Below are 16,594 nucleotides of genomic sequence, written 5' to 3' on the forward strand. Positions count from 1 at the left end.
GAATAACATTAAATAATAGCAATCATTGCAAACATCCTTGTTTTGCTCCTAACTTTAATGTAAATGCTTCCAATTTTTCAGTATTATGTATAATGCCTGACATGGGTTTCTAGTATATATAACTGTGTCATGTTAAGAACTTTCCCCTCTATTTCTTGAATGAAAGAAATTTGGATTTTTAAAATTTATTTATTTATTTATTTATGGCTGCGTTGGGTCTTCGTTGCTGCGCGCGGGCTTTCTTTAGTTGAGGCGAGCAGGAGCTACTCTTCGTTGCGGTGCACGGGCTTCTCCTTGAGGTGGCTTCTCCTCTTGTGGAGCATGGGCTCTAGGCACGTGGGCTTCAGTGGTTGTGGCATGTGGGCTCAGTAGTTGTGGTGCATGGGCTCTAGAGCGCAGGCTCAGTAGTTGTGGCACATGGGCTTAGTTGCTCCACAGCATGTGGGATCTTCCTGGACCAGGGCTGAAACCTGTGTCTCCTGCATTGAGAGGTGTATTCTTAACCACTGCGCCACCAGGGAGGTCACTGGATCTTTTTTAAAAACCATTTTATTGAGGTACGATGGACATACAAAAAGTTGTACATGTTTAATGTATACAACCAAAGAAGGTTTTTTTTTTTTAAAAAGTGTTAAATTCTACTGAACTTTCAGTATCTACTGAGATCATTTATGTATGATTTTCTCAACTTACTAATGAAGTGAAATTAACCAGTTTCCTACTGTTGAACCATCCTTGCATCCCGAAATGTATCCTATTTAATAATTCTTAAATCATTCTTTTGATAAATGATTTGAGTTTTTGAAAAACTTCTTTTAGGATTTCTGCATGTGTGCTCGTAAGTATAACTGACCCATGGATTTCTTTCTTTTTTTATCCTGGGCTAGCTACTTAATTCTGTGAGCAATGTTAAGCCTACTGTATGATCAGTTTTTCAAACCGTTCAAAATACAATTCTATATACCAGAAAAGATTAAAAGTATTTACAGGAAACTCTAGTTATTTATCATGAACCAATTCTAAATTTTTCAGCTACCTTAGGAAAAAATGAATATAAAAAGAAACACTGTACAAAATTATTTACCTATGTTGGGTTTCAACTCAAAGGAAAGCAAATGCTACTTAAAAAAAATTATTTCAGTGGTCATTTACATTATTATTAAAATAATTCAGCATTTGATTATATCATTAGAGTGTCTCCACTAACAATTCCATTTCAATAGCAGCTGTATTTTGGCAAAAGTCAATGTTATGAAATTACTCTCATATACCACTTATTGCTTCAACTTCCTAAATTTTGTAAAATGACCATAACGGATAAGCACTAAAATTCTAAATGCAAATTCAGAATATTACAAAATAAATATGACCCACAATCAATATGAAATTAATATAATTAATTCCAGAAATATATTACTGTTAAGATATTATATAGCTCACAACACATAAAAAAGAACTAGAAAGGCACCAAAAGTTTCCTTTCACTAAAAAAAAAAAATTCAAAAAGATATTTAAAGTTTCTGCTTACTTTAGAAAGCAACATGATACATAATTTAAACATAATTTCTTCCTTAGGAAATGCAACTAACTTATTTTAATGAATACATTATTTAATTTGAGCACAATAAAATGATAATATTTAGAATATGTAACATCATCAAATGGGTTGATAAACTGTTAAAATGAGAATAATGATTCTCTTATACTGTGTTTTGGCATTTTAATTAAATGACCATCATAAACCAAATCCATTTTTATTGATACAGCATGTTTTAACTCAAAGCTACATCATCAATGTGATAAGTGGTATTAAGTCTCGTACCAGGGACTTCCCTGGCAGTCCAGTGGTTAAGACTCGGCACTTCCACTGCAGGGGGCATGGGTTCGATCCCTGGTCGGGGAACTAACATCTCGCAAGCCGCGCGGTGCAGCCCCCCAAAAACAAAACAAAACAAAACCTCACACCATGACTAACTAAATAGCAAGTTCACTCCCTGACAAAATGACCCAAGCAGTAGGTTCCCGGAACCATCCCATCTCCTCCTCACTGTATTACTAGATCCTAACTCCTAACCTAATGCTGGCTAGTTATTTCAATTCAACTTTCACTTAAGCTGAACCATGTATCTCACCACCTCACTCCAGGAAAGACACTAGGGTTAATGAGACGACAGTAATACTGAAATATTTAAAGAACAGTAGCTTTCTAACTTTTTGTAAAAGCAACCCACACTAAGAAATATATTTCACATCCAGGCCCAATTAAGATACACACACACACACACACACACACACACACACACACCCAAGTTCCATAAAATACTTTTACTATGTGTAGCTGAGTCTGTTACTTTCCATTCTATTACTTAAAAAAAAAGTCCCTGCTCTTCACCCACTAAATGGTTTGGCCACCACTAATAGATAGCAACCCCCTCTTTTAAAATAGTCAAGAGAGCGTTCTGGGGGCACTATTACTGAAGTACAAGGAAAAAACAATTGTATATAATGTTTTTTATCGCATTACAATCACAAAGTTAACATTTCAAAGTATGTTTTATATATATATATAGAATTTAAACTAGTGGGGAATGCTACCCAGGAGCTTTGTAAAAATACATATTCCTTCCATACAAAAGAGTATTACTTGCCAATAAACAGGAATGAAGTACTGATACATGCTACAACATGGATACATGCTACAACCTTGAAAACACTATACTAAGCAAAAGAAGCCAGTCACAAAAGACCACGTACTGTATGACTCCATTTACATGAAATGTCCAGCACAAGCAAATCTATACAGAGACAAAAGAAGATTAGCAGCTGCCCAGGGCTAAGGGTTGGGGAAGAACAGGGAGTGAATGCTAATGGGAAAAGGATTTTGTGGGGAGGCAATGAAAATGTTCTAAAGTCGATTGTGGGGATGGTTGCACAACTCTTGCAAATTCATTAGAAACCATTTAATTCCAAACTTTAAAGGGATGAGTTGTACAGTATGTGAGTTATATCTTGATAAAGCTATTTTCAAAAAACACATATCCCCAAGAGTTGCTGAATTATAATTTCTGGACACAGAGCCTTGCGTTCTACATTTTGACAAGTTCCACAGGTGAACCCTTATGTAGCAGGTCTAGCACTGGTCTCCACATTTGTGAACCACGACACCCAACAACTTAAAAATATTAACGTGAGTGATACAGCATCTCACTATACATGACCAGCTTTAAACCAGATTACATAGCCGTGTGCAACAAGAGAGTGTTTAACTAAGACACCTACGTACTCTTGGGTAAGTCACATGAAAGCAAGAGTTATATTCATGTTTTGGTCCTCCAGATTGCCTCACATATAAGATACTCAAATATTTGTGAAATAAAAATGCCAAGCTGTTCCTCTGAGATCACACAAGTATTATCAGAACACTATTTGTACACAGAAGAGAAAAATATGGTAACATAAAACATACATACTAAAAGAAAAGTGTTTTGTTTCTTTGCTAAAGTCAGAACCAAAATACTGAAACATATTCATGGAGCTCCCTCTGGTGGCTTCATAACCACTCCTTTGTTTTAACTGAAGCCTTTTAGAAAACAGCTGTGATTATTAATAGGAACTGGAGCAAAGAAGGTTTTTATGACATCCAGATATTTTTATGATATGCTGAGTAATAAAAACTTAATGTGTATTAGCTTAATTTTCTGCAGTTAAAAAGAGACAGACAGGACTTCCCTGGTGGTGCAGTGGTTAAGAATCCGCCTGCCAATGCAGGGGATACGAGTTCAATCCCTGGTCTGGGAAGATCTCACATGCCGCGGAGCAACTAAGCCCATGCGCCACAACTACTGAGCCTGCACTCTAGAGCCCGTGAGCCACAACTACTGAGCCCATGTACCACAACTACTGAGCCTGTGCTCTAGAGCCTGTGAGCCACAACTACTGAGCCCGTGCACCACAACTACTGAAGCCCATGCGCCTAGAGCCCGTGCTCCACAAGAGAAGCCACTGCAGTGAGAAGCCCGCGCACCGCAACCAAGAGTAGCCCCTGCTCCCCACAACTAGAGAAAGCCCGCGCAGCAACTAAGACCCAATGCAGCCAAAAAATTTTTTAAAAAAAGAGACAGGCACTATCAGTAAGGGGTTATGGTTTTCCTTATAAACTTCTCCTTTTCAAGCTTGATAGAAGGTTAAATTTAAAATTCCAAGAGGCATTACGAATTTGAATCTAAAAGATGCTTCAGATTTTCTGGGGACAAAATATGTCTTTAAAAAAATATACGAGTCATATAAAAACCAAAAAAAAACTTATTTAAAAAAATCACATTTAAAATAATTTAGACATTTAGTTTTTTTCCTTTAATTCTTTTCATTGTTAGGCTTGAAAAACTTCACGCATGTGTCGTTTCTTTTCTTTTTATTTAGTTTTTATTTACCTCAAATTTTTTCTAATTTGTTTTCATCGTGGTAAAACACATATAAAATTTACCATTTTAGAAAACAGTATGGAAGTTCCTTAAAAAACTAAAAATAAAGCTACCATATGATCCAGCAACCCCACTCCTGGGTATATATCCAGAAAAACCAGAAACTCTAATTCGAAAAGAAACATGCACCCCAATGTTCACTGCAGCACTATTCACAATAGCCAAGACATGGAAACAACCCAAGTGCCCATCAACAGACGACTGGCTTAAGAAGATGTGGTACATATATACAATGGAATACTACTCAGCCATAAAAAAGAATGAAATTTGCCATTTGCAGCAACATGGATGGACCTAGAGATTATTATGCTAAGTGAAATAAGTCAGACAAAGACAAATACTATAGGATATCACTTATATGTGGAATCTAAAATATAATACAAATGAATGTATATGTAAAACAGAAATAGACTCACAGACACAGAAAACAAACTCATGGTTACCAAAAGGGAGAGGGACAAATTAGGAGTACAGGATTAACAAATAAAAACTACTATATATAAAACAGATAAGCACCATGGATTTACTGTATAGCACAGGAAATTAATACACAATATCTTGTAATAACCTATAATGGAATATAATCTTCCCCCCCAATATACTGAATCACTATGCTGTACACCTGAAACTAACACAATATGATAGATCAACTATACTTTAACTAAAAAAACTTTACCATTTTAACCATTTTTTAGTGTACAATTATGTGGCATTAAGTACATTCACACTGTTGTGCAAAGAAATCTGTCGTGAAATGTTGTTTAAATAAGCTGTATGATTATTTCATGTGCTAATTATTATTTAGTTCTCATTGGTCTGGTCTAGAAAATCATGCCAAATGCCAAAAAACTTCAGGGCAACAACCCTGCCTGAACTCCAAAACTCTTATAACTATTGCCTGAATCATGTACCTGTCACTGACTATTTGATGGGATGATATCTGCTATTCAGGATATTATTAACTGGAATCTGAAAATACCACAGCATGCTGCTCTTGCATACTGAATAAATGCTAACTGAAAATGAGGGAAACATTAAGAACACCAACATACTGTTTGATTTGACCAGCCACGTGAAAGAATAAACACTTGGCTATGATCCCGCCCAAGGGTGAGGACCACCTGCTACATCTTCAGTCCAGCCTCACCAAGCGCTCTGATCTCTCCACTTGGTCAGGTGAACACTTGGCCCAGAGGTAAGACAAATGACCTTCTACAAGTCCACCCAAGTATGTATTTGGGTTACAAGAGAAAGTTAAAGGGATCATCTTAATTTTTAGTCTCTTCAGTACAACTATTGATAATAATCTTAGCAGACTACTTGTCTTTCTAACTAAAGAAAATAGCTATTGAGTCTATTTTTTTCCTCCTGTGTCTTTACGGAGTACAGACACATCCCAGTGTGCTCAGGAGTTGGTCATTATCATTTTTCTCTCTTGGTTTTGTTTTTCTAATAGTTATCAATTTGCTAAGAACGGTAACAAAATGGCTTCTGCACAGAGTTTTACTAACAACTTTTGGGTGTTATTCATTCTTTTAAAGAATTAACACTTGAGTGACTTGACAAACTCTAAGTTAGTGCTCTCTAATCCACTCCTCACTCACTTATCCAGTCAGTGTTTACTGGGGGCCCCACGGGTTCAGGCACCAGTGAACAACATCACCCCTGCTCTCACAGAGTCACACCTCCACGGAGGAGGCTGGAAACAAGCACGTGCAAGAAAAACAGCAGAGGAAAAAGCAGACGGAGCTGTGGGGGTGGGCCAGAAGGGTGGATGGCGCTTCTATCCACAGAGTTGCGAGCACAGCCCGAAGGAAGGAAGGAAGAAAACTATGTGAGAGAGAGAGTCCTCCAGGAGAAGAGAGGAGCAAGTGCAAGTGCTCTTCTGCAGGTGAGTGCTCGGCACGTCCGAGGACAGCAAGGTTTCACGAGCGCTGCTGGACGGAGACTAGCAAGGATGGAGCAGAGATGAGACTTGCGGAGGTAACAACGGCACCTTCTCTGAGCGGGAGGAAAGGCTGCTGGCACCTCTTGAGCAGGAAAGGGCAAGGATCACCCTTCACCATCAGAGCAGCACTGAGGCTGCCGCGTGCGGACAGACGCAGGACGCCGGTCTGAGTGCAGTGAGGCCAGGCCGGGGAGGGCAGGGTGGCCTGGACCAGTGTTTGACAGAGCGGTGAGCAGCAGTCAGACTGCGAACAGAACAGATTCTGCAGGCGGCGGACAGGATGTGACGGTGACGGGGCGTCAGCGGACTTCAGGAGCATGAGGCAAGACAAGAACGATAAGCCTGGGGACGGCATGGGACCTGGCGTTCGGACCTACACACCCGCATGCTGGGATGCCCGTCAGACACCCGGTTAGAAATGCGAGGACAGCACGGGTCTGGAGTTCAGGAAAGGAGTCCAGGCTCGAGACGCAGACGTGTCGGTTTACAGGTGCTGCCAGAGAGCGAGGACGGTCCAGGAAGGAGGTGGCCCCGGCCGGTGTCCTGAAGCACCTGAGCGTCAGGGGTCAGCAACAGCAGGAGGAACTTGCGCAGGGGGAAGAAGAGCAGGCAGGCAGGGAGGAGGACGGTCAGCAGAGTGTGATATTTGGACTCAAGAGAATAAAAAGTTTAAAAAGAGCAGGTAACCAAGGGAGTCCAAAACCGAGGCAGAGGAAGAAGACACCTGACCCCTGGACGTACCCAACTGGGCTCCCTGAGGTCCTCGCCAGGAGCCGCTCCTGACAGCCGTGACAAAGCAAGAGGAAAGGGGAAGCAAGGAAGCGAAGATGTACAGACAAGGCTGGGGGAAGTTCTGCCGTTAAAGGAGCAGAGATACAGGGCAAGGGCTGGATGCAGGGAGACATGGGAGGGAGGATTTTGTTAAGAAGACTGAAGATACAACATGTTAGTTTGCTAACAGGAATGATTCAGGAGAGAGGAAAGATATGATACAGAAGAGAGGGTGAAGTCCTTTAGTAGGCAGAAATGCTAACAACAGACGGTCCACAAACGGCTGGGTCGGCTCGGGATCAAAACCCAAACAGACCATCAAAGTTAACAGGAAGAAAGGCAGGACGTTTACAAACACGTAGGACCGACTGGCAGCAGTGCTGCTGAGTGTGGGCAGTTTCCTTCCACTTGCTTCTGCTTTCTCAGTGAAATAGGAAGCAAGGTCATTACCCTGCGGGGAAGAACAAGGAGAAAGGAGGAGATAACCATCTTAGAAAGTGCGAGGGTAACTGGACTGTGGAAACGTTAATAGGGTGGTGGCCGCGGTGCTTGCCTGACGCTGGGGGTTTAAATTTAAAGCGAGACCAGTTAGAACAGCTGCCTGTTTTTCCCACCACATTCCACTGGGGCAAGACAGTCGAGGTTCTGGAAACTATTACAACGAGAGAACATGAAATTAAAGCCGGAGAAAGAAAATAAAAATGAAGACGGGATGGACAATGAAAGAACTAGTTAAGATCCACGGATCCAAACAGAACAAAGAAGTTTTGGTGGCAGAGTCCGCAGGGAATGAGCTGAAAACACAGGAAGTAGTGGTCAGAGAGTGGGGTACTTGTAACTGAGACTACGACATAGATGCTATTATTGATGACAAATGTGATGGCATGCCTACAGGGGAGAGTTCCTAGGTGAGGCAGGAGACACGATCACTGATGAAAGAGAACCATCAAGAAAACAAGGCCATGCACTACTGCAAGGGTCATCTTCTCAGATACTGAAGTCACCAAGAATCATGACAGTGTGGGGAAGTGTCTAAGATGACCCTCACATGGAGGCGCAGCAGCTGACACGAAGCCTGGCGGAGTGGCTTAGGGAGCAGGGGAGAGTCTGGCCATGACAAGCGAGGGACACACCTCCATCGTCCCACCTCTAGGCCCGGCAGGACTGAGGGACCAGAGGGAAAACGGTCCCCAAGAGAGACGCATGACAGTGTGTTCAGGGACAAGCCAGGTTTTAGAGCAAAAGAGGTGAAGACACTCTTGACAAGGTCAGAACACAGGGGATTTTGCTGGTGATGTGCTATCCGAGGCTCTGTGGAAGGGTTCAGGGGTTGGATCGGGGGAGGACCAGAGCCTTAGGGAGCTGAGAGACTATGAATGAGGGCACGCCGGGGGCGCTGGGTGTCTTGTGGTGACTGAAGAAAAGAGGGCTAAAGGCTATGATGGAATCGCTCCATTTAGGCCTGAATAAACATGGTACCAAAAAACAGAAACACAAACGCGGTGTGCCAGCTGTCACAATGCCCCTCAGCTCGCAGGTCACCCTCCACTGTCCTGCTCGTGACCCTGGAGCTGGACAGGGCAAACCTCAGGCCTGCAGCAGGATGTAAGCGTTGTCCACAGACCATGTTGGAGGGAGGGACGCTGCACAAGGAAAGGGCTTCTCTTCCTCTTGTCCCTCTGGGTGCAGGACATGCGGTGACACCACCCCTGCAGGCAGAGTACCCCCGGCAGCCTCTCTGCGAGTTGCAGCGGCAGCCTCGAGGCCAGCTGCCCGCCGCACCCGGTGCCCCAGCCGGCAGCCCAGCCCGAAGAGCCCAGCAGCGCCCGGCAGGCTCCTCCATGGGCCTCCCAGCACAGTTCACCCTATGAAGGTTCCAGGAGTCTGATCAGCTCCACAGTGGACAGTCTCGCGTCTGCCAGCCTCGGCCCTGGCACCTCAGGGAACTCCACTACCCAGGGGTCACCTCCATCCACACCCAGCAGGCTCTGAGTCTCGGCTTTAAGGGCAGGCGGGGTGATACTCTGGCCTCTGTCTCTCCTATGGGGCCCTGCCTCTGCACCTGGAGCAGTGCCTGCTTCCTGCGTCTGTCTGCTAGGCCTGTATTCTTTAGAGTTCTCTTTACCCCTTAGAAGTCAATTACCTAAAAACAGATAATAATTACTTACACTAAACTTTCCCCTACCAAATTATTATGTTTTCTGTCTTCTGACTGGATGCTGACTTACACAACTTACTTGAAGACTGCTTTACAGGGATCATGTTGAACGACTTTATCATAGCTTCTACCCAAAGAGACGGACCACCCCTACTAGGAGGTCTGTCTTACAGCATTACGCACACCTTTGTAACTACACGTGTGTGTACCTGTATGTATGCATGTGCATATGCAGTGCAAACCAACAGGTTCCATATACCAGAGAACACAGCTAGTGACGTGAAGAAAAATATCAAATTCCTGCAACTAATACTCTGTGTTCTCAGACACAACCCCTAAATGCTACAGGCCTTAATTTTCATCTGAAATATGACAGACTATATGATCATATTCCTCCAGCTCTATGATTTTGATTTATTTATCTCATCGTGAATTCTTAAATTCAAAATTTCCCCAGATTATTATGATGTTTATCACAGATATTTACTTATTTTAGGCACAAAGACAAATGGCTCTGCTTAGGTTATTCAAAAATGATTTCATTTATAATGTTACTTTCTTTTTACTGCACCAGCTACTTTACTTAACTAATGTTTCTTTATGACTTCTGTAAGTCTCCCAAGTTTTAGAAGACTGGTGAAGCAGAGAACAAAGTTCTTTAGTAACTTAATAAGAACAATCCTATGAATATCAAGATTAACTGAATTGAGCTACAATAAAATAAGGTCAAACTGAGCATGTTATTAATACACAGTTTGTAGCATGATCATCATACCTGTTTATGTTTTTGGAGTGGTTTCTTTTCATGTAATTTTTTATCTCCATATTTCTTATACGTTAAAGGGACTCCATATTTAGCAGCAGGCTTTGTAATTTTCTGAGCAGACACAACAGAAGCCAAGCTTTGTCCTGAACCTGGTCTTTTAGCTACATGAAAAAAATAGAAAAAAATTATTTTCAGAGTTCTTAATAGGAAACCCCTAATTTCAAAATTCTTCAAGATGGCCTTGTCCATGTTCACAATCACTGAGATCACTGAATCTGAGACTTTTCATTAAACGTCTCACTCCCTCCTTACCACACGGCAATGCCTCCATTAGGGCTATTCCACACTAAAGCCACTCTTTGAAAGAAGAAGCTAACTTGTTGAAATTTCTCACACAGAACAAGCACGTCCCTGAAACTGACTGTGGATGATGACGGCACGTATCTGTGAATATACGAAGAAACACTGACCTGTTGACTTTAAATGGGTGAACTGAATGGTATGCGGATTATATCTCAATAAAGCTGTTAAAAATAAACTTTAAAAAGAACATTCAGTGTCTTAGAAATTACTTTTGAAATCAGAATATAAACCTCAAGAGTAACTGTTAAACATTAATTCCATCACTATGAGCCCTTTAATATTTGCTTCATATAGAGTCTGAGTAATGCCTACACCTACAGACCCACTGAAGAACAGGTACTTAAAAGAATCTCTATAGCTAAGGGTCCCATGAAATGAGTATGTTTATGCACTGCTGGTAGGAATACAAACTGGTCAAACTTTCCAGAGAGCAATCTATATCAAGAACAATGTTTATGGGAATTCCCTGGTGGTCCAGTGGTTAGGATTCCATGCTTTCACTGCCAAGGGCGCGGGTTCAATCCTTGGCTGGGGAACTAAGATCCCACAAGCCGCTCAGTGTGGCCAAAAGAAAAAAAAAAAGAACAATGTTCATGAATTGATTTTAAAGAAATAATCAGAGAAACACAAAAATGTATACACAAGGATAAACCCTGCAGCATTCCGTATTAAACTTTTATTGAAGCCCAGACAAGATTCAGTCTTAGAACAATGATAAATTCAAGAAAAACAGACTAAAGTAATGAAAAAGAAAGTCTACACCATACGGCCATCAAAGATACTAAAGGAGGTCAAAGAGTCTCCTCTGCTCAAAGCCTTCCTGGAGCCCCTTCCTCCATGACCCCCTCCCCCTGCTCAGCCCCACTCCTCACTCAGCCTGCCCTCCAACCCAGGGGTGTACCATGTCCTAGAGCCACGTGATCAATCTCTGCCAACAAGCACGCTTCTCCTTTAAGAGGGGAATGGAGAAAAAAATTACCTGGGAGTTCACGAGGAAATACTACCATTAAACTCTGTTCTTCAAAGAATATTTAATTGTATTAGAAAATGATCAACATATAATACTGTGAATTAAAAGAAACGAACCTTTGTTTATAGAACACAACCCCAATTTTCAATCATTATGCATCTCCTATCACGGAAAAAAATATACCAAATATAACAGTCTGTGTTAACATTAGGGTAATTCTTATTTTCTTCTTTTTAATTTTTATAATGAACACATACTGTTCATATAATTTAGTAACGTCTTACAAAAATAAAAATAATATAAGCCATTTGATTGGCAGTTTAGAGATTCACAACTAATGTGTGTGGAAGATCTGAGATACAGTGTGGTACAGTAAGTTTTTCCAAACACATACTCCAACTGTATCAGAACAGGAACTAGGAAATGTGAGAAAAAAATTTCCCCTTTGAAAATTCAACTGTAAGCGCCAATCGGAAGACAGATTTACAAAGTCACACCGCTGCAACCTGGCTACATATGTTAACATAACGAAGGAAATACTGTGCGTACCAGAAAAGGGGCAAGAGGCACAAACACTCCCCAGAGAAGAGGGAGGACTACTCGTCTGGCTGCCGAGGTGTCTCATCTCAGAGGCGAGGCTCCCAGTAGGAGGAAGCTTCCTGCCCACGGGGAGGGGAGGGGGCCCACAAGGTAGTGCCTCGCCATTACACATCTCCTCCACCCAGCTCCGCACACCAGAGTAGAGCAGAGCTCCTGCGCTCTACCTCCCAGGAGGCTCGCCCACCGGGAAGAACGTGCTGACACGGGTATTCCTTCCTGCCTGTGTGACAAGGAGGCTTTTGAGGAAGATGTGACTCCGCGCCAGGAGGGACACGCTGACCCTGCCCTGGGTCTGTCTCATGAACTTGGCTCCAAGTGGATCTGATCTCCCAGGACGGCCAGTCTCGGCTGGCGCAGAGGATGAACCCCAGGGTGTGTAAGAAGCGCTAAGCCAGCTGGCCTCCCTGAGAGCACACAGTCACACCGCGTCCAGCTGGTATGGACTCGCTTTTATGTTACAGGATTTATTTTTTTTAATGTGTTCATACTCAAAATGGAGTAGAACATGCAAAGCATTATGTCTGAAAAACAACACAATCTTCAAATCTTAAACGACTTCCACTGATTTTAGAAACCCATTCTGAAATCATTCCATGCAGAAAAAATATAATTTCTCTCTCACAGAGATACACTTACATACATAAACATAAACATAATATATAACCACACTCACAGCCCTACAAATATTCCACCGCTGTTGGCCATATTTAAAAGAAAACCTATCCTTACTAAGGTGCCTGACTTCACACTGATTTACATTTAAAATACTCTAGAATACTAAATATTTCTCAAAGAAAATTATTTTACATAAATATTAAGTATTTCTCAAAGAAAATTATTTTACATAAAGATTTGCAGTTAACTAGGGCATTTTATAACAATGTTCTCAGAATATGAGCTGAACATTTGAATAAGACAGATTTCAAAATAGAATTCATTTAAATAAGGCAGATAATAAATGGAAATTTTGTTATGAATTCATCAGAAAGTGTTGTATGTTGCCATATACCATAAAAAATTTAAAGATGCGTTTCCTCTGGATTACCCCAACTTACTACATCTACAAATACCTCTAGTATAATTAGTATACTGATTATGGCAAACAGGGGAAAGGATTCATATTAAATTTCATTTACCTGGTATAGGCTGTGCTCCAAACCTGGAAAATGTTTTTAGACAAAATTCTTCTGCAATAAGCTTAAATTGAAAGACGGGGGAAATCGTTAGAAAAAATGTTAAATTAACAAATTAAAAAAAAAAACCTAGCCATTAATCAGAACACATTTTTTCCCTTTTTCAGTCACAATTATGCTGCCAAATAAACTGTACTAAAATCCAAGTTATCCATTCAACAAATTCCTCTCACGCTACCTTCTCCCCAGTCTTACCAATATCTTTTTATTACTTCTCTGGACAAGCTCTCTTCTTGAATTAACAAAACGCACCCCCCAGGCCCCTGCACATTGCCTGCCTGTTCTGCGTCTCGGCGATTTAACAACACTGCCCTCCATCTGGAATAACCTCTGTATTGAGGTGCATCCGTCTCTCTCATCTACTTCAAAACTGCTGAAGAATCACTTCATTTTCCCTCCCCTGGATTAACCTCTCGGTTATTTCAACTTTACTCTGAATTTTCTCAGCATCTCCAATGAGTTTTCGATCTTATCAATATATAATTGTAAACACATTACTGGATAAATATTTGAATATTCTTACATAACTTAAAAGTTATCTCCTTTTACTATTACTACAACACTCCACTACTTATTTTGAGAAGCAGAAATCATTAGTATTTCCTGCAAGTAACTTTCTCTCCCTACTCACTATATTTTTTCTCTCTTTAAATGTAAAACTATGTTAGCAACAATGTAATTGCTAAGTCGATTTAGGCCTGCTTTTTTTCTTACTGGGCAAAGAAGGGAAAGGCAAGTGAATTTTCTTTCTTCGAGAGAACAGAGGGGTGGTGAAGGGAAGATTGCCCACAGTGGAAGGGATCAGAAACTCCAACAGGCAAAAAGCCAGAAGCTGAGATGGTCGCCTTTCCCATCAGGGATCCCTAGAGCAGCAGTTCTCAAAGCCTCAGAATATCAGTGAATCAGCATCACCAGGAACTTATAAAATATGCCAATTCTCAGGCTCCATCTCAGATTTACTGAAATAGAAATAGAGGTGGGATTCAGCAGCGTCCTCCAGGTAATTTTTATGTATGCTAAAGTTGGAGAACCACTGCATGAAAAGTCTGCTTCACAGGCAACTGAGAGCCAACTGTGTGAGTGTGTTTTCTCTTCTGAACATGTGCGGTTTTTTTTCTTTTTCATGGAAGATGTGCTTTATGATCTCCACCTTGCCCTAAATTTGAGAGTGAGTCTGTCTTTTCCCCTGTGTGAATGCACATGTGAACTGAGAGATGGGACATGTGGAATCCAAGAAGATTCTGGAATTCCGATGTTGTGGCGTCCAATATACTTGCCACTACCAACATGTAGCCATTTGGAGTAAAATTTAAAATAAATAAAATTTAAAGTTCAGCTCTTCAGCCACACTAGCCACATTTTAAGCTGGTGGCTATGAGATTACACATGCAGATATAAAACATCTTCAGCCTCACAGAAAGCACTACAGGACGGCACCTACATTCCTAATGGACCAGAGCTTGTCCACGATCTATCAAGCCACATCCAAGAAGACATCTCCAGGATGTGCTGGACTGAGAACTATGCCCCACAGATCCTGGCTGACGGCACTGACAGAATTCAGGGACTAGAAATTTAAAGACAGTATAGAATATTATAGTGATACTGAAAATAATAGTTCACATGCTGCAGTAAAAGTTCATATTGTTTCAAAGTTAAAGCCTTAAAAAAAAGTATCATAAACTTTGTCGTTAAAGTACCGAACAAGTGATATATAGCAGAAAAATCATAAGAACAAAAGTTTTTCGTGAAGAGTGAAATCTAGGTGGTGCATAAACAGCAACGGGGTACTATGTATTTAGTAAGCATGTGTGTCAAACACTCTGCTAACAGCCATAATCTGCCCTTTTGTCTTTAGATGTTACAGGCTTTGTGTATATCAGGCTTCAATATTTTCTTTTGTAGCTGGCTAATTGAATTCCAGTGCTTCAGCCTTGGGACTGCACGTCCTAACCGCTGGTATGCGGGGGAAAGAAACTCAGCGAGATTAAATGCAGTCATTCTTTCTTCTCCAGTAGTTGCCAAAAAACAATAGTACGCTGCACCACAAATCTGTCCTTGAAAATGTTATTTATAACAAAGGAGTCTTGTAAGACACCCACACTTCAGAGACTGTAGCTATGTCCTATATAAGTGGCCTTTAACCGCCAAATTTTAATTGGCTTTCTTGCTTACTAATGTGTTTTCCTGGATGTAACATTTAAATCCACATCTCTGTTTTCTAAAGATTGTTTGTTCATATGGATGTTCTGTTAAAAGTCAGAGGATATACACTTCCCTCTCATCTCACGAACACATAAGAGTAATAAAACTATGATTTGCTAGATATCTGATTTATACAAGAGTATAAATGATCATTGTTGATCATTTAAATCAACAAAGGCCACACAAACTACGGAAAATAATTCCACTTTCAGGTGATCATATTTATATCAATAACTTACACTAATTGACTTGATATAGATTTTTGATAAATCCTGTAAAATTAAAATTCAACACAACAAATATTTATTATGCACCTATATGCAAGTACTAGAGGAGGAATCATGAGTCAATAATCTATTACACATACATATAAATGCCCACACATCAGTGGTTTCCAATCATTTTCTGTTAGAGAAAAAACAATTACAATCATATGAATTATAAAGATAACATATTTATATTAGCATAATAAAGTGATACACTGATAATATTTAATATATATTGAGTATACTGAGTACTTATTAAGTGTGAGACATCAGGCACTTCACATGCAGAGTCACTTTTGATTCTCACAGCCGCCTCATGATGTAGGTACATTTACAATCCCATTGTTCACAGGTGAGGAAAGGGAAGCACAGAAGTGTTCAATAATCTTACTGTCAGAAACCAGAGAAGACAGAGTACAGAAAGACGGGTGTCAGGGCTGGGGAGGGGGAAGCGGAGTTACTGGTTAATGGGTATAGAGTCTGTTTTCCAAGATGAAAAGAGTTAGACAGATGTGGTGATGGCTGTACAGCGTTATGAATGTAGTTAATACTACTGAATTGCATACTCAAAACTGGTCACAATAATAAATTTTATGTTATGTCTATTTTACCACAAAAAAAAAAAACTGGAAAACCAAACGAGAGGAACACAAGAGACAGAGGAGTAACTCTGTGCTGCGGCGACACGTTAGGGAATATATGCTTGGTCTTCGCTCAGTTCTTGGCACACAGCCCTCAAATCCCTGTGATTCCCTCAGTGGGAAGAGCACAAAAGTGTCTGTTGTTCCAAACAAGCCCCTTTCAAACACACCTGAATTTATGTTAATGAGGTGATATCTGGAAAGCACCTAAGGATGGAGGCTGGTTGCCAGG

At 40.8% G+C, this 16,594-nt stretch overlaps 1 protein-coding gene across 10 annotated transcripts in view; it reads right to left on the bottom strand.

The window, feature by feature from the left end:
- NEK1 (NIMA related kinase 1) overlaps positions 1–16,594 on the bottom strand; it is a 224,060-nt gene that overhangs the window by 139,275 nt on the left and 68,191 nt on the right. For 9 of the 10 annotated variants that reach the window (XM_036855394.1, XM_036855395.1, XM_036855392.1 and 6 more), the window contains 2 exons: positions 13,194–13,254; positions 10,134–10,285 (listed from right to left, as the gene is read on the bottom strand). The exons of the other annotated variant lie outside the window; for it this stretch is intronic. In XM_036855394.1, the coding sequence (XP_036711289.1) occupies positions 10,134–10,285; positions 13,194–13,254 (213 nt within the window). The remainder of the gene's footprint in view (positions 1–10,133; positions 10,286–13,193; positions 13,255–16,594) is intronic. 10 annotated transcript variants of the gene reach the window in all.

This window comes from Balaenoptera musculus, chromosome 6, assembly GCF_009873245.2.
Source record: "Balaenoptera musculus isolate JJ_BM4_2016_0621 chromosome 6, mBalMus1.pri.v3, whole genome shotgun sequence".
Lineage (NCBI taxonomy): Eukaryota > Metazoa > Chordata > Mammalia > Artiodactyla > Balaenopteridae > Balaenoptera > Balaenoptera musculus.